Raw genomic sequence first — 23,281 nt, forward strand, 5'->3', positions numbered from 1 at the left:
TAAAAGCCTGAAGGAAGGTACTTTATTTGGACAGTAAAGGTTACAGAGTAAAACACAGAGATTGCCAAGGGAAGGAAGAACCCTTCCTTCCCCTCTTGTTGTTTCCCTCCTCACTCTGGAGGACTCAGGGATAATATTTACAAGGTGTGTACAGCAAAGAGTGTTATGTGCTGGTGGTTTATAGTTAAAAATCATTAAGTTTATAGTTAATAATCACAGAGTCAGCAATTGTAGTTGCATAACTGATCAGGAATACAGGATGTTGAACAAGACAAGTGTATTCCTGTTCAGTGAGCTAGGTGGCTCAGTCTTAGGCTCATTCTAACTTTGTGTCCTTTCTGTTAGGACTCCTCTTTCTCATAGTCATGGCACATTCCAGTGTGATACAATAGAAATGTTTAAAATGGTGAAAGGTGGGATGGGTTAGATAGAAGCAGGCTGCTTCCAGGGGTCAAGGGGTCAAACACGAAGAGCCATAGAGACAAAATTAAATGTAAGAGTCTTAGAACATTGGTCAGTAGGAACCTCTTTACACAGGGGGTTGTGAAGCTCTGGGATTCACTTTCCAGGGTCAGTGATTGAGGTACAAAGTTCAATAGTGACATGTGATCCTCATGTTTTTATCCAAGACCAACCTCCGTCCAAACATTCGCTCCAAATGTTGATGCAATGGTTCAAGCTAAGAGGTGCCAGGTATCAGTGACAGCAGAAACAGTAAATTAAATCTAAATGCAAGCAAATATCCATACAGTTTATCGTCATCCATTTCTATTTTAATAAAGTTTGATAATAACAAATACCACGATATTGGATTAGGCCCAGAATAGAAAATGAATTTGACCCCTGACCTGATCAAGTTAATCTGTCATATTCTAGATCAAACATCACTACAGTCTCTACAAACTGAGTAAAATTAATTGGTGTAATGTGTGGGGAATCATGTCAGTCTCTGCTCAGTGCACTCTTCACCAGCCGCTGTACAGTTTCCAAACGGTCTTTCAGTGAATCCTTCAGTAACTTGTAGGTAAGAGCAAAGGATGACACGGCCCCAAAGATAGAGAGCGTCACAGGACTGAAGCTGTATTTGATCCCAGTTATCATGCAGGAGGCGATGGTGATTCCCAACAGTACATTGGTAACTGCTACTGGCATCTTCCTTGGCAATCGATGAATCATTTCAGCTTTCAGAACTGAACTGGGTTTAGCGACTTTGCTGGCCAGGCTTTGCAGAAGCTTGTCACTGAGTTCCAACTGTTTCTGGAGGTAGATCCGACCAGCAACTGTCAACCCAATGATGGTAATGACAGACAACACTGGCACTGGCACTGGCACTGACACTGGCACTGCACCCACTGCTCCAGCCAGAATGGCCAATAACCAGACTCTCTTCATCAACATTCTTTTTTTGGGTTCTGTAACATCCAGCATAATCTTTGGGATTGAGCGTGAGAGAACATTTGATTTAATGCTTGGGAGATCCCTGGCGAGGGTGGACTTTAATCTCGGGAAGTCATATTCCTCCAGGTCAAAACTAGAGATGAGAAAAATGTCTGGTGGTGTAACCCCAACAGTTTGGAAGTTACTGATACAGTCCCTGCGGATTGTCCTCCACCCTTCATTAAGATCAGCACCTTGCTTCTTCAGTGAATGAGCATCATTGTCTATTTTGGATCGGACATAGTAGAACTCTTTGCCCTGTCCTTGAATCTTTTTTGCAATCTCTGCATCGTTCTCTCTGAATCGGGCCTGGGACACGATGATGAAAAAGTCAAAGCTTTCAAACTTCACCTTCTTTAGGTAATTATTTAATTCAAAACCAAAGGAATTTGTTCCTGGAAGATCCCAGAGTTGAACATTAGGCAGATCCTGACAGGGATACTTGGTTGGCTCCATCCAGGTTTCTTCATTCCCAGTTGGAGCAGCTCCATGATCACCGCTCTGAAGACCTCTCATAGCATTGATGAAAGTGGATTTCCCTGAGCCCACATCACCCAGCACGGCAATGTTAAGCTGCACATTGTCTAAATTGTCTGACTTACTCTTTATCTGAAGAATCACTGCTTCCAATTCCCCCATGTTATACATAGATTGCAGGTTCCTGTTCTCCTGAACAGTGAAGAGCTTGGAGAGAGTAGACTGGGCCATTTGATCTCTGAAAATGACATAAATACACAAATGTTACACATGATTTCGGGAATAATTGAGAAGTTTTAGATCTTTATTGGGGTGTTTTCTGGCTTCTTTTTGCTACATCTAACAAAGTATAACAAAAAGGTAGCTCTGATGAAAGGCCTTAATCTGAAATGTTAACTCTGTTTTTCTCTCCACAAACGCTGCCAGACCTGCTGAGTTTTTCCAGCATTTTCTGTTGTTTTGTTTTTGATTTCCAGCATCTGCAGCATTTTAATTATGTATTGACAAAAATGTAGATTGAGTCAGTAGTTGGACAAGGCTGGTATGAAACGCGATTGGACTTCCATTTTTACTGCTACTAAGTCTTGCCCCCATGTTAAACTATGCTCACTCTCCCTGGTTAAAGTTAGTCCACCCACAACAAGTGTTCAGTGTTTGTTAAACAACAATCATGTCAAAACCCAACTCAGAATGGGATAATTCCACAGAATGAAATCATTGCTCACCGTTATCTCTGAGAAGAAACTGCATCGCGCAATTTAGGAATATGGTCACCGATGTGAAGGACAAGTGGGGTGGACAACTACCACATCAGCTTGGACCAGGAGATAGCCTTTGACAGAATATTGCACACCTACACAATGGATGTGCTCTCCAAAATGAAGTTTGGGGAATGACTTGGATCCAACTGCTCTACACAAACATCAGTAGTGCAGTTTCAATCAATGGGTGGGAATCAGAAAGCTTTCCAATCAAACCTGGAGTCAGACAGGGCTACCATCTCTCCTGGTCTTAATTGTGAGTTTTAACAAACCTTTTCCTGAGTCCATGAGGAAGGATGCAGATGTTAGAGAGGTGATAATCCCAGGCATGGGAGACACTCAAGTCAAAATCTCCCTGTACATGGATGGTGCCACTGTCTTCTGTTCAGATCCACTGTTGGAGTGCAGGCTGATGAACATCTGTGACCAGTTCAAACAGGCCTCGAAAGCCAAGGTAAATTGTGACAAGGATGAGGCCATGTTCTTTGGAAACTGGGATAACTGATCCTTTGTCCCTTTCACCATTGGGTCAGACTACCTGAAGGTGCTGAGGATGTGGTTCAGGGGGGGCCAAGGCGTACGCTAAAAACGGGACGGAATGTGTTGTCAAGATGAAACAGAAACTGGGCATGTGGGAGCTATGCACCCTCTCCATTGTGGTAAAAGAAGCTGCTCATCAGGTATGAGGTGCTCTCAGTATTCCTCTAGAATGGCCCATACCCAACTCCTGCATTGTGACAGATACCCATCTTCTGCTTTATCTTGAGAATGAAAATGCAGGAACACAATGTACACATCTCTAGATAAAGAGGGAAAAAATCTACCCAACGCCACTCTCATCCTGATGGCCACCTTTGTGTGTAGCTGCATCAAGCTGTGCATAGACCCTCGGTACGCAAATACCAAGTAACATTACATGCTGATGTTCTACCTGTCCCTGGTGTTGTGAAGGATGGGTCTGGCCACGCTGCCGTGGAACGCTCCAAGTAGTTGGACCGTGCCGTACCACCTGTCCCTCATGGAAAAATTTATGCAGAGAAACTCCTTTGACCACAAGTCCATCAGACAGTGGTCCACATGTAGGAAAGAGATGGTGGGTCCCGTCAGATGGTTCCCAGAGCAGATTGCCAAAGTAAATTGGCAGAATACCTCATCGCCAGAACTTTCAAAAAAGTACTAAGAGGTAGCTTGACTCCCCTTCAGATCCTTTCTATGTGCTTGGAGTCTCACTGCCTCCACTTGCTGCCCATGAAGGGGCTGAGATGGGGAAGGGATCATCACCTTCCTCTGGAATGTGCCTGTGCAAAAACATTCTGGAGAGAAATGCAGTGGCTTTATCGTGGTTAACCCTGAGCAGCTCCATGGCACAGAACTCTGTGCTCCACAGTCTGTTCCCAGGAATGCACACTGAAATAAATATCAACTGCTTTTGGAGGAAAATTTCAAAAAGGCATTTGGCAAGGTGTCACACAAAAGATTAATAGGCGAAATAAGAGCTCATGGAGTTAGGGGTAATATATTAGGATGGATAGAGGATTGGGTAACAGACAGGAAGCAGAAAGTGGGCAAAAACGAGTTGTTTTCAAGTTGGCATGTAGTGAATAGTGGAGTGCCACAAGGATCAGTGCCGAGGCCTCAGTTATTTACAATCTATATTAATATATCACGTTTATTGGTGTTGCAGGCTAGGTGGAAAGGTAAGCTGTGGGGAGGACACAGAGAGGCTGCAATGAGATACAGACAGGTTAAGTGAGATGGCAACAGGATGGCATGTGGAGTATAATATGGGGAAGTGTGAAGTTATTCACTTCGGTCATCAGAATAAAAAGCAGAATATTTTTCAAAAAGTGTGAAACTTGTAAACTCTGATGTTCAAAGAGGCTCGGGTGTGCTCATACAAGGTATGCAGGAAGTTATCATGCAGAAGCAATTAAGAAGGCAAATGGCATGTTGGCCTTTATTGTAAGGTGATTGGAGTACAAGAATAAATAAGTCTTGCGACAGTTGTGCAGGGTTTTGGTGGAGTACTGTGTGCAGTTTTGGTCTCCATATTGAAGAAAGGATATACTTGCATTGGAGGCGGTACAGTGATGATTCACTAGATTGGTCCCAGGGATGAGGGGGTTGTCCTATGATGAGGGTAAATTGGGCTTATGTTCTCTGGAGTTTAGAAGAATGAGAGGTGATCTCATTGAAACCTACAAAATTCTGAAGGGGTTTGATAGGGTAGACACTGAGAGATCGTTTCCACTGGTTGGGGAATCTAAAACACAGGGATACGGATAAGGGGCTGATCACTTAGAACTGAGATGAGGAGAAATTACTTCACTCAAAAGTTGTGAATCTTCGGAATTCTCTACCCCAGAAGGTTGTAGATGCTCCATTGTTGAGTATATTTAAGGCCGGGATAGACAGACTTTTGGTCTCTGAGGGAATTAAGGATATGGGGCGTGGGCAGGGAAATGGAGTTGAAGCTCAAGATCAGCCTTGATCGTATTGAATGGCAGAGCAGGCTCAACGGGCCATGTGGTCTGCTCCTGCTCCTATTTCTTGTGATCTTGTGAGAACCATCAATTTGGTGAAAGACACTCTATGGTCCACCTGAAACTTCTTGGTCTTCCAGTGGAAAGAGCTGTCAATAACCCAGTGTTGCAGATTGGCACGTTCCAAGGTCCAGGACTGCGTGCTGAGGGATGCGCTAAAGCTTGGGGCAACTGCCACTCAGGCTCAATGGGAAAAGACCATTGCATAAGGCCATTTGACTATAGTATACTGAGGGGCTGAAACCCATGTAAAACCCCTTGGGCTGTATACACTGGAGAATGCTTGAGATGAAATATAAATGTACTTTGAAAATATAACCTGTAATGGCAAGTGTGGTGAGGCACCTCACATACTGCGTTGCAAGAAAATGATCCCTATTGCATGTTATATCATGTCAAATCTTAACTGTTACATTGTGAACTTTTATACATTTTATGAATAACATATGTATTTGGAAAAAAATTTGTGAATGTAAGAAATATTTTCAAGTTTAAAGCAGAACACTGGTTAAAGCAGAACACTGGTTGAAGCAGCAGTGATTTTAGAGGGAGATTCTGTACCAACAGCCCCTCACCCACAACTGGACACAAGCCACTGCCAGATCACATACATTGAAATAAAAGAACTAACAGGTAACACGTCCACAACTCTTCGTGTGGTGTGAGTGGTGCCGGTAAGGCCAGCATTTGTTGCTCATCCCTAATTGTTCTTGAGAAAAAACAATTTTCCTTGGAGCAGAGAATGTGAAGGCAGAGATTTCATAGAGGTGTTCAAACTAGGAAGGGTCTTGACAAAGAATAAAGTTTTGATGTGCCCAAATTTGGTTTCATTTCATGCCTTAATGACATGACAGTTGTGAGATTGCCTAGCTCTGTCGATCACATGCTGTTTCCACTGTTTGGCATGTAAATCGTCCTATGTTGTAACATCAACAGGTTTTGATACTTCATTTTTAGGTATACCTGGTGTTGGTCCTGGCATGTCCTCCTGCATTCCTCGTTGAGCCAGGGTTGAAGCCTGGTTTAGTAGAATGAGGGATATGCCCGGCCATGAGGTTACAGATTGTGGTTGTATGCAACTCTGCTGCTGCTGATTCCCCACAGCGCCTCTTGGATGCCCAATTTTGAGCTGCTAGGTCTGAATCTATCCCACTTAGCAAGGTAATATTACCACACAACATGCCCTCAGTGTGAAAATGGGACTTTGTTTCCACAAGGACTGTGCAGCAGTCACCCCTACCAATACTGTCATGGTCAGATGCATCTACAACAAATAAGGGACAAGGTCTAGTGATTATTCCCTCACATTGCTTCCCTCACCACCTGCTTTAAGCCCAGTCCGGCAAATAGGGCCAGCCAGCCTGGTCAGCAGTGGCCACTGCCTTCTCCACTGTGCTGCCACCTCTGGTGGGTCTGTCCTGTCAGCTGGGCAGAACAAACCCAGCAATGGTGATGGGTGCGCCTGGGATATTGTCTAAACTATGATTCAGTGAGTAAGACTATATCAGGCTGTTGCTTGACTCATCTGTGGGACAACTCTCTTAATTTTGACACAAGTCCCAGATTCTGGTGAAGAGGACTTTGCAGGTCTGAATGGCCCTTTCTTGTTTCCAGTGTCTATGTAAATGCAAGGTGGACCATCCAGGTTTGTTTCTTATTCAATTTTTTGGTAACAGTTTGAATTAAAGTCAGGTGGCTTGCTAGGCCGTACTGTCTATGGCACCCTCTCTCCGCTCACACTGGCTCTCACAGTTCCCCCTCAGATTCCCTCCATTGTATGTAGGCTTAAGTAGTCAAATTTACTTTTAGAAATAAATCACTTTCATACTGTAGTTAGCATTACAAGTAACAAGGTCAAGGAAGCCATTTTAACACTAACATGCAGTTTCCTGCAGCCATTTCACATTCTGTAACTTTTCTTTGTTAACTATCTATTGATTTTGTGAAAAAAAGCCAGTCGTCAAACAGATAATTATTAAGTAATGTATTTTTGATTAATTATAACTTATTGTATGCTTAAGTTAAAATTAGTGAGTTGATGCAATAGATAATTATTATTGGAAATAATACTTCATAAACCTAAAGTTTCTACAGTGTATTATTAGGATTCTGCTATCTTTACCACCACCCCGACCCTGGCAAGATAAATTTATTCAGTTGAACTATTGTTAGCTTAAAACTTCAACTGAAAAATATTTTGAATCATCATAAGAGCTTAAATCAGCCATGCTAGATATTGATGATGTCTTAAGATAAAATATTCTCTCTTCCATGAGTATTTAGACTAAACAAAGATATCTCAGAATAAAATGTACATGGTACATTATAGCAGAATTATTTCTCCTATTAGAGCGTAACCTCTGCCAGACCTTTGAATCTTATAAATAAGATCTCTGGAAGAGTTAGGATCCATTAGGTTTACAGACTAAGACTTTTTATAATGGTTAATTTATAATACTTTATTCTAAACTTACACCTTGGATTACATTCTGGTAATGTTTTGAATATTGCAGAGTCTAAATGCAAGGTTAACTAATTCATCTAAATATAGTAAATGCAAACTTCAAATCCACTTAGAGATACAAGTAGGATATTCAAACAAATAATACTTTAGTTTTGCACTTACAATTAAAAATATCAAAAGTAACCTTCTGTTGTCTTTGCCTCAGCTATGAGAAAGCCTTTCTAAGATCTTGACTCAATGATGGTCCCATGAAATCTGACTGGCTTATTTACCTAAGAAAACCTGTTGCCTTAGAATATACCATTGTCTTACTGTTAGACCCCTTTGTTCTGAGCAATTCTTCAGAAGTAAAACCATGGGCAGAAATTTTCTCTCATCGGGCAGGCTCGCCCAGCACGAATGCCGGCTGTAGAATGTTTGAGAAGGGACAGGCGTGGGCCTGTTGGCCGCTGGGTCCAGTGGCGACCCAGTGGCCTAACCAAAAAAGGCTCAGGCAGCCCCAGGGAGGCTGCCCACATTGGAGTTGCTGTAAAGGCATGTCTGCAAATGAAGACGTAGAAGCCAGGTGGGAGGTGAGGTCGGCTGGGCACTCGGACCCCATTTTTCCAATGAGTGCCTCGCTGCCCTCCTGGAGGAGGTGGCTGCCAGAACGGATACCTTTGCCTCCAGAGATGGGAGGAGGACACCACTGCACCTCACAAAGAGGGCATGGGAGGAGGTGGCAGTCTGGGTGAGCAGCCACGACATAGTGTGGTGCACCTGGATGTAGTGCTGGGTGAGTACAATGTTGGCATGGGTCAGTGTGTTGAAGTGTTTTGGGCTGACCATCCCCCCCGTGGAGCTCAGGGGTGCTAGAGTCTGAGTGTCGTCTGTTAATGACATGGGAGCTGGCCAAGGGGTGAGGCGTGGCTGCTTGGCCTGAGGGCCATGACTCAGATGTGCCCTGTGAGGTGCTCCTCAGCTGGGGTTGGCCAGGCTGCAATGGTGCTGCAGGTAGAGAGTGGACTAATCCATGCTCCTCTGTCTTTTCAGGAGAAGATATCCCAGAACAACATGGAGAGGTCACGGACTGGAGGAGGACCCCCATACCTTCTCATCCTTTCCACATATGAGCAGGATGCTTTGGAGCTCGAGAGGCGCCATACACCTCAGTCAACCGGCTGTGGTGAGGCTGCGGTATCAGATGAAGGTAAGAGTGCAGTGCACTGAGGTGAGAGTTTCGGATGGTGCAAAGGTTCTTGTGCAGCTTCATCATTGATGGGAGCCTCCAAAGTGGATTTCCCATTGATCATTGAAAGACGATAGCACCATGATCCAGATCTACATTTTCTCACCAAGTTGCCTGGCATGCACAGTGACTGTGTGATGACTTTAACTCAATAGTTAACATGTTCTTGTTCACCCTTAGGTCTGCCACCAGGCAGCCAATCTCAGGACCCCTAGGAGCTACCCAGGCCCCAGAGGACCACCAGGCTCCAGAAACACCTGCGTCACACCCACGCTCTGAGCCAGGCACCAACGCAGATACCAGCACCTTGGTGGGCATTAGATCAGCGGCTAGTATCTCGGTGTACATTGTTCAGGGCACTTCACACTTTCTTGAGGTGCAGGTGGAGGCAGAGAGTGCCCAGGGCACCGGCAGTTGGAGGACTGCTGTGGACCAGGACGATGCTCAGGCGAAGACTGATGATAGACCTCTGGAGTTGTCCACTAGGCAGCAGATGCTGGACATCGAGTGGGGTGTGTGGGAGGGTCTGGCAGAGATCCATGAGGGTGTGCGTGCGCCATGGTCTCTGTTGTGGACGAGCCCATGCAGAGCATCAGTGCTGCATCGATCCTCATGGCTGAGTGCACTGACTTCTCCATGGAGAGAGTGGTGACTCTCATGGAGAGGCAACTCCAGGGACAGAATCAAGGGTTCTTGGTGTGGCGCTCAGACCTGCAAACCCTCATACAGGCACTGACGGCAGAGTCAGCAGCTGCCTCCAATGCCGGTGCCAGCGAGGAGGGAGCACCTAGACGTAGCACCCGTAAACGTAGGTTTAAAGCACTTTAAACACAAGAGGGGCTGGTCACGGGTGATCTTTTGTTCTCCTTTTTTTTTTCCTTTTTTTAATGGTGTGACCATCAACGCCTGACATTGTTATGTTAATAATCTGTGAGTGCCAACGTTATATTACATTTGCTTTTGGCCTGAGTATGCTTCATTTGTTTTGTCGGTGCAGGGTACACCAGTATGTAATGCAGGACGTGAGTGGCTCAAAATTTTACTGCACAGGCACTGAGTGTATCTTGGGGGCAAAGGAAAGGGTCATTTCTGCGATCCAGGATGGTGGCGACAGCCCTGGCATGAGGTGGTAGCACTTATTTGGCAGCCTAGCTGAAAGAGCGTTGGATCTTTTGGAGGCGTCCCTGCATCTCTGGAGGTTACCGAGATCTGTCTCCATGCCCTCAGCATTCCCCTCACCGTGCTCCTCTTCTGACTCACTACTGGCTGCCTGACAAGCGTAAATTCTGCTCCATGGGCAGAGTTTTACATTCAGCATGTGGGCTTGCGTCCGACACACCGGAAGGTAAAATGATGCACAATGACATCAGGTGTGCATCCCAACGTCACCGTGTACCGTCATGATATAGTGCTAGGCGGGTGCTATGAGGATGGAGGCGGGCACACCATTAATTAACGGGCCAGTTAAGGCCCTTGAGGCACCAATTGTCTGTGATTTTTCGCAGCCCATGCGATTTTTCAGGACGTCGCACAGGCGCAACAGGCAGGCGGGTCTGCTCCATTTTCAAAAACCTCATCCATGGGGGGGATAAGAGGGGTGAGAGGGCTCGCTAATGCGAGTTGTTAGCACTTTAGCTTATACCTTGCTGCTGCTTGCTTGTGTGAACAGGGCACCTTAATTTCGCTTCAGAGCTGCTTTGACAGAAATAACAGACTTCAGTTCAGGACTCCGGAGGTGTCATACCACTTGCCCTTCCAGGTATCAGGCAGCCTTCCCTCACCCTGGGATTGGAGATTGTGGTCTCCGCTGGAGGTACCTCCTCTGAGGAGGAAGAGGGTCAGAAGAGGGAGGAGGCCAGGTGTCCCTATTTTGCCTCCAGGGGAGCCACCTTTGGGAGGACAGGCGCAGGCACAAGGGGCACAGGGCCAACAGGAAGTCCAAGGTGGAAGGGGCCACAGAAGATGCCACTATCCTGCTGCCAGGGTTTATAGGTGGCGATGCAGCTACCTCAATATATCTGAGGTGCAATGCTGAAGGATTGCTTCTCAAGCGAGACAGTGACCTCCATTTGTCAGATGAACGGCCCTGAGGTCAGCTCCAACAGTGTGGGTGGACACCCAATGCCAGTGGCTCTGAAGGTCACAGCAGCCCTCAACTTCTATGTCTCTGGCTCTTTCCAGGGGTCAGTGGGGGATCTTTGTGGAGTGTCCCAATCAGCTGTCCACAGTTGTGTCAAGCTGGTGACAGATGCTCTGTTCAGGCGTGCATTGACTTTCATTCACTACCACATGGACGAGGCCAGCCAGACAGAGCGAGCCAGAGGCTTTGCCATGACTGCTGGTTTCCCCCAGATCCTGGGTGCAATCGTCTGCAAACATGTGTCCATCAAGGCACCAGCGGGTGAGCCGGGTGCCTTCATCAATAGGAAGGGATTCCACTCCATGAACCTGCGGATAGTGTGTGACCATAGGCTGCAGATTCTGCAAGTCTGTGCAAGGTACCCAGGCAGTTCCCATGACACTCACATCCTGAGACACTCCCAGGTGCCGGGGCTCTTCAGTGCTCCAGCCCGGCTGGATGGATGGCAGCTGGTTGACAAGGGCTATCCCCTCAAAAGGTGACTCATGATGCCTCTCTGTCATCCAAGAACAGTGGCTGAGCAGCGGTACAATAGGAGCCACGCCTCCACAAGGGCTGTGGTGGAGAGAGACATAGGTCTTCTCAAGATGCAATCTGATGCCTGGACCATTCATGGGGCGCACTGCAATGCCTCCCAGATCGTGTGTCACTGATAGTGGTTGCATGCTGCGCACTCCACAATCTGGCGCTGGAAAGGGGGGACGCAGTGGAGGAAGAAGATGCTGATGCAGCTGCTCTGGCAGCACACGATGAGTCCAGTAGTGAGTCCAAGGATGAGCACAGTCAGGAGAACGCTGAGGGGATAGACGCTGACCCGGACAACCTCCAGGGAGGCAGGGACACCCGGGAGGCTTTGATCCAATGCTCCTTCAACTAGCCTACCAAATAAGAACCACCACCACATGCCAGGGCTGCAGGCTCCATACTCGAAACCTGACAGGAACATTTGCTTGGTGAACAATATGTACTATGTTCCACTTCAATAAAGCTCAATGACAAACAAGTCACTCAAAACATCATGGGTTACCCTGCAGCTGAAGAACTAATGATGCACCCAGAGGCTTATTGAACAGAAACACATCTAATGTTGTGGTGCCTGGCATACATAATATAAATTAAATGGAAAGGTGTTCTCCATCACATCTACTAATAATTAATGTAAAACTGGGGGAAAAAATATCACCAGTGATAATCCTGTGTTGTGCTTAAGGTACTTTAAGTTTTCATTTGCGGGTGCTACGTCTAGGTTCTCCCCCCTCGCTGGCACCGGCATTGGAAACAACCTGCTGACTCTGCTGTCCTGTTGGCCTTGATGACCTTGGCGAGCATCCTCTGGCCCGTGGAGCCTGTGCTGGCCTCGCCTGGGAGGGAGCAACCAATGCCATGGCTGGCATCTCCCCAGTCACCGCAGCCTCATCGGATGCCACGGTCACTGGCAGAGGGGTGGAGGAGCTGCCGCCATCATCTTGGCACCCTGAGAGGAGCCCACAGACTGACAAGCAGCTCGTGCACAAATGTCAGGTCGTTTTGGACCTCCCTGCTCACCATTGATGGATGGGTTCCGAGCTGGGATACTGGGTTCCCAATCCATCTCCCACACTGACAGTCACTGAGGTCATTGCCAGTATGAGGGCTTGCAGGTCCGAGCGCATCCCCAGCAACCTCTGATTCAGCTCCTGAAGGAGCCTCTCCATTAGAGACATCACTCTCTCCATGGAGGAGGCATTGCGCTCGGCCATGAGGGTCATTGCATTGGTCATGCTCCGCATGGACTCCTCCACAATGGAGGTCATAACACGCATTCCCTCATGTGTCTCCGCCAGATCCTCCCGCACACCCTGCTGGGCTTCCAACATCTGCTGCCTCAGGGACGACTCCAGGGGCTCATCAGCCACCGACTGAGCATGTTCTTGGTCCCCAGCAGCCCTCCGACTGCCGGCGCCTTGGCACTCTCTGCCTGCATCTCAAGCGAGTGTGAAATGCTCTCACCGCTGTGCACCGAGATACTATCCGATGATCTAATGCCCACCGAGGTGTTGGTATCTGCACTGGTGCCTGCTTGGCTGAGAGGGTGTGGTGCAGGTGCATATACGTGGTTGCTGTCCTCTGAGGTCAGCAGTGGGCCTTCAGGCTCCTCACCCGGATGGGCTGCTGGTGATCCTGAAAGGAAGAACAAGGACATGTCATTAGTTGGGGCCATTACACTGTTACTGTGCATGCTTGGGACCCAGATCAGGTGCCCTCATCTTTCCATTATTATCGGGGATTCCGTGTTCAAGGCTCACATCAATATAGAGACAGCACTGGAATGGTCGCTCTTACAGACATTCTGACCTCAGTGCATTGCAATCTTACCTCCCGGTGGCAGCCCAACCTCACCACGGCCGGCTGACCTAGGCGCATGGCACCTCTCCAGCTCCAGAGCCTCCTGCTCATATCTACTTAGGATTAAAAGGTGGGGCGGTCCCCCGTCAGTCCACAACCTCTCTGCATTGTTATGTCTTCTCCTGAAAGGACAGAGGAGCATTGATTAGTCCACCCTGTACCTGCATCGCCATTGCAGCCTGGCCAACCCCACCTGAGGAAAACCTCGCAGGGCTCAGCTGATTCGTGACCCTGGAGCCGCAAGACACTCAGTCCAAGCAGCCAGATCTCACCCCCTTGCCCAGATGCTGCCTCATTGACATTTGCCACTCACACTCTAAGAACTCTGAGGCCTGGGGAGGGTGGGGTGGGGGGGGAGCTCCTAACGGCTGTGCTAAGTGACCCATGCCAACACGGTACTCACCCTTCCCGATCGCAGGAGTTCATTGAACCACTTACAGCACTGCACCCCTGTGCGCCTCACCACTTTGTGGGAGCTCACCCTGGATGCCACCTCCCCCCAGACATTTTTGGTGAGGTGGGGGGGGCCTCCTCCCCCCATCCCTGGGTATAAAGACCTCTCTGTGTGCTGCCACCTCCTGTAGGAGGGCAGTGAGACACTCATCAGAAGAACGTGGGTCAGGTTGCCGCTCAGCCCTGCCCTCCCGCCTGCCCTGTTCACCAGTAACCAGCTCCATGACGAGGTGCGTCTGCTTCACTGGCAGCCTTTGCATGGCACCCGCAGCCGCTTTTGAATCAGCCGCTGGGTCGCCATTGGACCCGGGAGACATTGAGCTCTCTCCCCTTCTCGCTGATGCTGTTAATTATGCTGCGTGGGCCATAATTGGCCCGTCTGCATCAAATGGCGGTGCGGAGCGAAGCTGAATGCGTGCAGCGGTCAGGTTCCTGACTGCCCCTGCCTGCTCCGGCCGAGCCCGCCCGACCAATGTAAAATCCTGGCCCAAGTTTCTTTAAAAAGCAGGTACAATATTATCAGCTTGTTCACTGCCTGGAAAAGCCTGCTCTCAAGGCCTTTGTGCCCATGTGTGTGTGTGCGTGAGATTAATGTGTATGTGTTTCTCAAAGGATTTATTTTCAAATTACATTTTTAACCCTTTCATAGACAGTGTCAAATTCTTAACACGATGACTATTCTCATCATGATCGATTAGTTTGCCAACTTTCTGATCATCTGTAAACTTTATTATGTTGCTACCTACACCAGAGTCTTGGTGATTTATAAAACTTGCAAAGATTAAAGTTTTTAAGGAAGTGGGGTTGGAGATATTGGAAGGACTTGCCATAATTTTTGAATCTTCTCTAGATATGGTGGAGGTGCCAGAGGATTGGAAAATGGCAAATGTGTCACCCCTATTAAGAAAGGATGCAAGGACATTCCTAGTAATTACAAGCCGGTTAGTTTAACATCACTGGAGAGTAAAGTGTTAGAAACAACAATCAGGGAAAAGGTTAACAGGCATTTGGAGAGGTTTGAGTTAATTAAGGAGAGACAGAACTGATGTGTAAAAGACAGATTGTGCTTGACTAATCTAATTGAATATTTTAATGAAATAACAGAGAAGGCTGATTAAGGAAATCCGGTGGATGTTGTCTATATGGAATATAAGAAAGTGTTTAATAAGATGCAACATAAATCGCTTGAAACTCAATGAATAGGAGAGTTAGTGTCAGCTAGTGTGTGCTTCAGAATAATGCCAATAGCATGGGGTTCGATCCCTGTTCCAGCAGAGGCAAACATGCGGCCTGTCTCCTCACCCTGTCCCATAGCAAAATCATGGCATAAGCTGTGGTTCAGCAGCCCTCGAGTAATTGAAGATTATTACCTAGAGAAGAAGAAGAGAAGGCAGACAAAGAAAAACTGTTCCCATTAGTGGATAGTACAAGGACCGGGGACACAGATTCAAGGTTGTTGTCAAGGATTGTGGGGAGTGGGCAGGAGGTGGGGAATGTGAAGAGGAACTTTTCTACACAGTGTGTAGTAATGACCTGGAGCTTGCTGCACATTAGCGTGGTGGAAACAGAGACAATGAATGATTTTGGAAGGGGATAGACAATTGAGGGAAAGAAACATGCAGGGCTCCGTGGATAAAGGTCATTCACTCCTCTTTTACTGACACTCACACTGCTTCTCCATAGACTTTCTGGGGAGAATTTTTCCTATGGCGGGCGGGCTTGGCAGGACCGAGCAGGCGCGGGCACAGAGCCGATCACCACCCGTGATAGGCTGCGTGTCACCATTTTACGCGGGTGGGACAATTAAGGCCCACCCAGCGTAACGCGCAGCCGGTAGCTCTCACTACCTGTGCGGGTGGGGGGAGGAGGGAGAGTGGGGGCAGCGATCCAACCAGTTTAAATACTTTTTCAATGGCTTTAATAGGCCGTTGACAGTTCGGCGGGCGCACAGCCGCCTCCAGCGCGCGCCCGCCGAACGAAGTATTGAAATGACGCGCGATGATGTCGGGACGCACGCCCAACGTCATCGTGTGTCATTTTACACGTCGTCGTGCCAGGCCCACCCCCACATGCCAATGGCAAAATTCTGCCCTCTGTCTCTCTCCGCTCACGCTGGCTCTCACACTGTTTTCCCTCAGATTCCCTTTATTGTAGGTAGGCCTGAGTAGTAAACTTAGTTTTAAAAATCAATAACTTTCATACTTTGTTCACCATTATAACTAACAAGGTCAAGGCAGCCATTTTAACACTAATATGTGGCTTTCTGCAGCCATTGCACATTCTGTAACTTTTCTTTATTAACTATTCATTAATTTTGTATTAAAAGCCAGTCATCAAACAGGTGATTATTTTTAAAAAGTGTACCTTGATTAAGTTGTAATTAGTGAAATGGTGTAACAGATAATTGTTATTGAAAAAACTGCACACTTTATAAACCTAATGTTTTTAGAAATTGCAGAGCTAGCAGAATTGTTTAAACAAAGAAATTCCCTCCCAATTTTGCTAAGCTACAGAATATCATATTCTGCCAAAATCAAGCTCAGGAATAAGGATCACTGCTCAATCCAATCGTAATTAGTAAGTCAGAAAGCAATTGCCTTCTTCAAACTGTCTTTTGGTGTCAGCTGTGGCTCAGTTCATAGCACCCTCGCCTTTGAATCAGAGGGTTGTGGGTTCATATCCCACTCCCGGAAACCAAGAACTGTGATTGTACTCGAAAGAGTTGCAATCTGTGACTGTTGATAACTCGAAAGAGTTTCAAACTGTCTTTTTTAAACCAATGTATTAATGAAAGATTATTGTATTAATTACTATGAGTTAATTAGCCACTGAATAAGTGCTGAGCCTTAATTAAGTTATATTTAATGAATCAATAATGGATCAGTAGTTAGATTATAAAGACTGAGTTGCACTTTCCATAAAAATGTAAAATCTTAACTGCTGTATATGTACAGAATGTGCAATTAAGATAAATGTATTGGCAAGAGAGACCTTCAAGCTTTGATTTGCCTCAAAATTAGAAACGATATGAATAACAGATTGTATAGAATCAGATAATTGGGATAGTCTGAAATAAGCTGATTGCATTTCCCTCCTAAGATACTGAAAGTAGGTGTTGTAAGTAATTGGAGATCCAGTTCCATTAATCCGATAACAAAATTGACCCACTGTCATGTTCCAACAGGTCAAACTCTGACGTGAGGTAATGGTCATTTTGGGGCTGAAGGTAAAGGCTCTGAAGGTCACCCAAGACAGAATTCCGAGAGAACAACTGTCAAAGGAGTTTGAGAAGGTTACGCTTCAACGGACTGATCATCTGCATGAAGTTATAAAGAGTCATTGGGTGGAATCGCCCTAGATTTGCGCAAAGTGCAGCAGTGGACTGGAAAAAGGACGTTTTACCCGCCAGCCGTGATTGTGGGTTTCCGCGCCGCATCGTCCCGTTCCCACACATCCCGCCTCATTAATAATGCATTGATGGGAAACACACCGGATTGCTAGTGGGCAGGCTCGGGTTTTCCCACCAAAATGTGACCTCCGTGCTCCGAATGCCATATTTAAAGTGCACCAAAGCGCACACATACTTCATATCTTCAGACCAGGACTGCTCCAGGCGACAGTGTCCCAAAAGCAAAGAAGATGGCAGCCCCCAAATTTAGTGACGCCTCTCTCGGGCGTCTGCTGGACACAGTGGAAGGCCGCTGCAATGTCCTCTACCCCAGCTCTGGCTGCAGGCGGTCTACCAGAGTCACCAATCCGGCCTGGGAGGTGGTGGCAGCAGCGGTCAGTGCTATGGGAGGAGGTCAGCCATCCAGTGCAGGATGAGGATGAATGTTCTCATCTGTTCCGCCAGGGTAAGTCAATCACCTCATCACTCTCAACTCACACACTCACAAACCCATCACACATCCACAGGGACAACACCATAAACTCTCACACACACCCTCACATCTCCATCAGGCTCATATCATCTGGAGCTCATGTCCCCATCCCGTCCATGGCTCCGCTCACCACACAAACATTCCAGGCTGTGCCATGTATCCTGCTCATGCTCTCTCCATCTGTTTTCATGCAGGAGAAACTGGCTCACAACAGCAGGGAGAGGTCCCAGACCGGGGCGGGGGGGTGTGTGTGAAGTGGCCCACATTAGGCACCTCACACTTTGAGGAGTGTGCCATCGTGCTGACTGATGAGGATGTGGACCATGCCAATGGCAATGGTGAGGTCAGCGGCGAACACCCACGTGAAGATCCTGTATCACATCATCCCTCCCTCAACTTAACTGTTGAGTGCTCCCTCTCCTGTTTTTGACTCTGCTGCTATGCACTAATTATCTCTACTTTGGTTCACAGGGAGCTCTGCAAGTGACCAACACACTCAACCAGCCAGTCCCTCAGCTCCATCCATGTCCTCACTTCCAGCCAAGAGGACACCTCCTCCATAGAAGAGCTGGAAATAAGCAGCATGGAAGACCCGTCACAGTGCTTACCAACATCCTGCACCAGCGCAGAGACACACACCTTGGTGGGACCTAGGTCTAGAGCAGACTCGGGTTCACAATCTGGTGGTCACCGCATGGACACGTGTCCGCAGCAGGAGGAGGCAGGTTCAGCTGAGCTCCCCAGCACTCGGAGGTCTGTTGGGGAAGAGGCATCTGTGAGGTCCGAGTCAGAGATGACTCCCTGGATTCGGCCTTCCAACTCATCAAGGAGAAACAGCAGCAGGCGGGGGAACATCACACAGAGCTGTTGGAAGCCCTCAAAAGGGTGGCATATGAGTCGGAGGAGTGTGTCTGCCAGCTCTCTGGTGAAGTGGTGCCCATTTGTGTGCTTATGGAGGTCTCGATGGGAAAGATGACAGACACCATGGAGACCCTGGTCCAGCAGAACGCAGGGATGCACACAGACCTGCACTCCATCGCGGTAGCCATGGGTGAGTTCCTGCAGTGGCAACGTGAGTAATGTGTAATGGTGTCTTTCAGCTCCTTCCTCCCCTGGACACCTTCATCCCTCAGGTACTCCTTCCCCCCACCAAACTCCATCCTCCCCCCCCGGACACCTTCTTTCCCCTGGACTCCTTCCTCTTTCCGAACTCCTCCTTCCTTCTGAACTCCTTCCTCCCCACTCCCAATCTCAGTCCCTGTCACCTGCATTTCCCCACCTCAACCTCACCACCACCCCCGCCCCCCCAACATCTTTGTCCCCCCTCCAATCCTCACCCCATCCTGATACACCTTTCCCAGTCAAACCTAGACCTTCCTCTCCCACCACCCCCGGTACATCTTACTCTCCAACTCACTGCTGGACCTTTCTTTACTTGCCCATCGCCGACCACCTGCTCATAGGCCCATAGCCAAGGCTGTGATGGCCTGAAGCAGACCCCAGACATCAAGGGAGACCTCCATCCTTCCATGACCTGCTTTGCGGCAGATCCATGTCCATGAGAATCTGCCCAGCGTGCAATGCATGCGTTCTTCCTGGGTCCGGTAGCTGTAGGTCTCCTGTAGCTTCTGCTGTTCAGATGTCAGCGATTTGAGCAAGGCCCTGACTGTAAGTCCGATTTCTGCACGTCACACTTGTCCAGACATGGACAGCGTGTTTTCCCATTGGCGTAACGGGTAAATCTGGCGTTGGGGACGTTTCTGGTCAGGCCTTACTTTGCATCGCATTAGCGGGATGCAAAGCGGGTTCACACCGGCCTCCAGTGGGATTTGAATTCCGCCATGGTGGGCTCTGTTGGATGATCCCACTGTGATTTCATGCTGGTGTGAAATCGATTCTTGGTCTTCTCGCTATTGTTTCCCCCGCCTGCCACGATGCCTGACGCCAATGGGGCTGGAAAATTCCAGCCATTGTCTTAAAGATGTTAAATACACCTTTCTCTTTTAATAAGCTTTTAAAAAATTTACTATCCAAAGAGTTCTACCTTTGCCTTAATCGATTAAATTCTTTTCCAAACCAAACTAAATTTATTAAAGGGCAAGTTGGGGTGGATTAAATCAATTAAGTTACAGACACCAAGATCAGCTAACATAAATCTTACCAAAAATCATGTACTGTTCTCACATTTTTATTACAAGATATTGATTTCAGTGGGGGTAAAATAATGGGCAGGATTTTCCAGCCCCTCCCACTGCTGGGATTGTCCAGTCCTGGCGAGAGCCAATGGGCTTTTGGCTGGGCCGCCGGATCGCCTGCTGTGGGTCTGGCCAGGACGGGGCCGGAAAGTCCTGGCCAATGTTTCACTCATCCTCAAGTTGTAACTTGCTGTCAATTTAAAGCGTCCATTTCAAAATGCCTTGTCTCAGACTATTAACCTGTATTCATTCTGTAACCCATGTGACAGATCCCCCTATCTCTGAGCCTCCTTTCCTTTATGAACTATACTCATTAAACAATCAAAGTTTTAAACACAGGTTTTTTTTAATGCAACAGCACAAAACCAGCTGTAAAATGCCTCTTCCACCTCTCCAAGTCCCAACCTCTTTCAGCTTCTTACTTCCCCTGAATGTCCCTTTTTATGCTCCTCAGCTTAGTCAGCTCACACTCAATGTGCAATTAACTTCAATTGGGAAGATTCTTAAATGGGATGCATCCTTACTCTGGGATGAGTGCCCTCATCAGCCCAGCGCTAATCTACTGACCCTCAAACACCTACTCTGGGTCCCATCTCCCACCAGCCACTCTGAGTGACACACCTTGTAACCTTCACTCATTGTGGGTTCAATCTCCCACCATCATCATGTGAACTGAACCCACTCTGGGTCCCATCTCATACACCATGCACCTTCATCAGTCCCCACCCGAAGGAGAGAATTTGAAAACTGAAGCATTACTGGACCAGGAGCCAATGAAGGTCGGTGAGCCCATAGTGATGGATGAATAGGACTTGGTGTTTGTTAGGATATGGGCAGCAGGATTTTGGATAAATTCAACAAGTTTCAGAGGATGGAGGATGAAAGGCCAACAGAGAGGGGTGATAAACACTTAGCTCCAATTTTAATAAAGACATGGGTGAAGATTTCATCAGCAGATGAGTGATGCAAGGGTTGAAGTAGATTGCCTTGTCGTGCAGTGGATATGTGGTCAGGAGCTCATCTCAGGGTCAAATATGACATTGAGGTTGCAAACAGCCTGGTTCATCCTCAGACAGCAGCTAGAGAGAGAAAAGCTTCAGTAGCTTGGAGGCAGAGTTTGTGGCAGGGACCGAAGACAATGGATTCAGTCTCTCCAGTATTAGTGGAAGGAAATTTCCACTCATCCAGTCCTGATTGTTGGAAAAGCAGCATGATAAATCAGAGACAATGGAGGGGTTGAGAGAGATAGTGCAGGTGGGTTAGGTGTTGTCAGTGTTCATGTGGAGCTTGGCATGTTTTCTGATGATGTCACTGAGGGGCAGCATGTAGATGAGAAATAGGAGGGGGTGAAGGATAGATCACTGGAGGCACCAGAGGTAACGATGTGAAAGAGAAGCCATTGCAGATGACACCATGGCTAAGGTTAGATAGATAAGGATGGAACCAGACAAGAGTAGACCCGTCCAGATGGATGATGATGATGAAAATACATTAGAGGACGTGACCAATCATATCAAAGGCTGCAGACAGATTGAAAAGGATGAGGAAAGAAATTTACCATTGTCACAGACAGAGGATGTTAGTGTGACTTTGATAAAGAGCTGTTTCAGTACTGTGGCAGGGGCTGAGACCTGATTGGAGGGTTTCAAAGATGCAGTTCTGAGAAAAGTGGGCATGGATTTTGGAGGTGACAACACATTGAAAGATGTTGGAGTGAAGAGGGAGGTTTGAGCTCGGGCAGTGGTTAGCAAGGACGGTGGGGTCAAGGGTGGCCTTTGAGGAGACTGGTGATGACGGCAGATGTGAGAACTAATATCTGAGGAGGGGGAACAGTTAACAGCATCAGCTAATGTGGGAGCTTGGAAAGGGAGTTAGACAATTTAGAACATGGTTGAGGCACCAAGGGGTGTGTCTCAGAAACAAGATAAACTCAGAGACAACATGAGGGAAAATAGGAGAGAAACGAGTGAAAAAGATATCTTGTACCGTTCACTCACTGTGTGTCCAATCTCACAGTCTGTACACCACACTCACTGAGTGTGGGTTTCAGGGTTGTGATAACAGCAGCTACTAAAAAGGAATTAAACAGCATACAGACATTCAACACACAGAAACCAGCAGCTGGCCTCAGCAGCGAGGCAGGGGTGGAAATGGAGCTACTTACCTTGGGCAGTCCCTTCACTGCTGTTTCTGTTTGGATTCTGGACCTGTTTAAAACACAAACTCCTAAAATTAAGATGTTTTTGTGAGGATTTGGCAGCTGCAAAAGATTTCTGCGAAAATGAAACTGCAACTAAAGGATAAGTAAAAGGGAAGGGGAGGGGTGTTTAGTATCAGGGCAGGAAATGGAAGGCACTCGCTCTAGAGTGCAGTTACAGAGCCAGCAACAGTATAACTCGATTGTAAACACATTGCATGATTTAAACCTTGGGCTGACCCTTAGATACTGTCACTGATAACAGATCACGTTCAGCAGAGGTTGAAAACTCTGAATTCAGAGTTTGACGGTTGTTGTTAATCACCCAGTGGTTAATCAAGCACTTTATGAGTTAGTTTTCTTCTCTGAGAACCTTAAGATCTGGTTCAGACTGGATGACTGAATGTTGGCTGAACCAGGAGAATGAACCCGATTGAATACTGGACACAACCTGCGTCCCTGTGACAGCCATTACTTTTCTGCAATGGGAACACACTGTTCCATTCTTAAGCAAACTTAATGGGCTGTAACTACCAAGCTCCAGGGCAGTGTAACTGGGGGGTACCCCAAAGAAGCACTGGGGAACCCCCACCCAACAAAACTCCCACCCTTCCCCAAGAAGTTCCCAGGTAAGGGTTGCAGCATGGCAATTGCCCGAGAAGTGCAAACTTCCACTGAGCAATTGCCCTGCAATGGAAACCATCCGAAAATGCAATTTAAATCACAAATTTCGGATGGTCTCAACTGTGTGACATCAATATTTACCCAGAAAAAGTTAGAAGAATTAAAGCCAATTCAAACATCCAGCTAACTATCGTACAGATCCACACCCCCATCCCTCCCACCCCACCCCCAGACCCCCACACCCCCCACCAAACCACGAGACTCACCCGATGCCCCGAACCTCCAGGGGAACCAACTCACTCCCAGACAACCTCCCCCATGGGACACCTCCACCACATCCCCCGATTAAACCACCCCACAGGGGTTCCCTCAACACTACGGAACTCCCCCCGCCCTCACCACCCCTCCATGGGACTCCTCCTTTCCAAGTCCCGACTCCTGACTCTTACCCCTCCCATCCAGACCTGACTCCTGACTCTCACCCCCACCAGAGGCC

General features: G+C 47.5%; 1 protein-coding gene across 3 annotated transcripts; it reads right to left on the minus strand.

Annotated features, from left to right (window-relative positions):
• On the minus strand, window positions 1–22,342 carry LOC144683672 (interferon-gamma-inducible GTPase 10-like). Of its 3 annotated transcripts, XM_078546930.1 has the most exons (3): window positions 13,406–13,544; window positions 13,040–13,210; window positions 1–2,152 (listed from the first exon to the last, which is right to left on the minus strand). In XM_078546930.1, the coding sequence occupies exon 3, from the start codon at window positions 2,143–2,145 to the stop codon at window positions 943–945; it is 1,203 nt and encodes a 400-aa protein (XP_078403056.1). In that variant the 5' UTR covers window positions 2,146–2,152; window positions 13,040–13,210; window positions 13,406–13,544; the 3' UTR covers window positions 1–942. The 3 variants fall into 3 exon arrangements, with proteins under 3 accessions (XP_078403056.1, XP_078403057.1, XP_078403058.1); XM_078546931.1 differs by lacking the exons at window positions 13,040–13,210; window positions 13,406–13,544 and adding an exon at window positions 22,129–22,342; XM_078546932.1 differs by lacking the exon at window positions 13,040–13,210 and having other exon boundaries at window positions 13,406–13,557.
• Window positions 22,343–23,281: the final 939 nt, after the last annotated feature.

Source organism: Cetorhinus maximus, chromosome 8 (genome assembly GCF_964194155.1).
Source record: "Cetorhinus maximus chromosome 8, sCetMax3.hap1.1, whole genome shotgun sequence".
Lineage (NCBI taxonomy): Eukaryota > Metazoa > Chordata > Chondrichthyes > Lamniformes > Cetorhinidae > Cetorhinus > Cetorhinus maximus.

What these genes read in the sequence shown, in the direction of transcription:
- LOC144683672 (XM_078546931.1), bottom strand. Translation starts at nt 2,145, where the DNA reads ATGGCCCAGTCTACTCTCTCCAAGCTCTTCACTGTTCAGGAGAACAGG.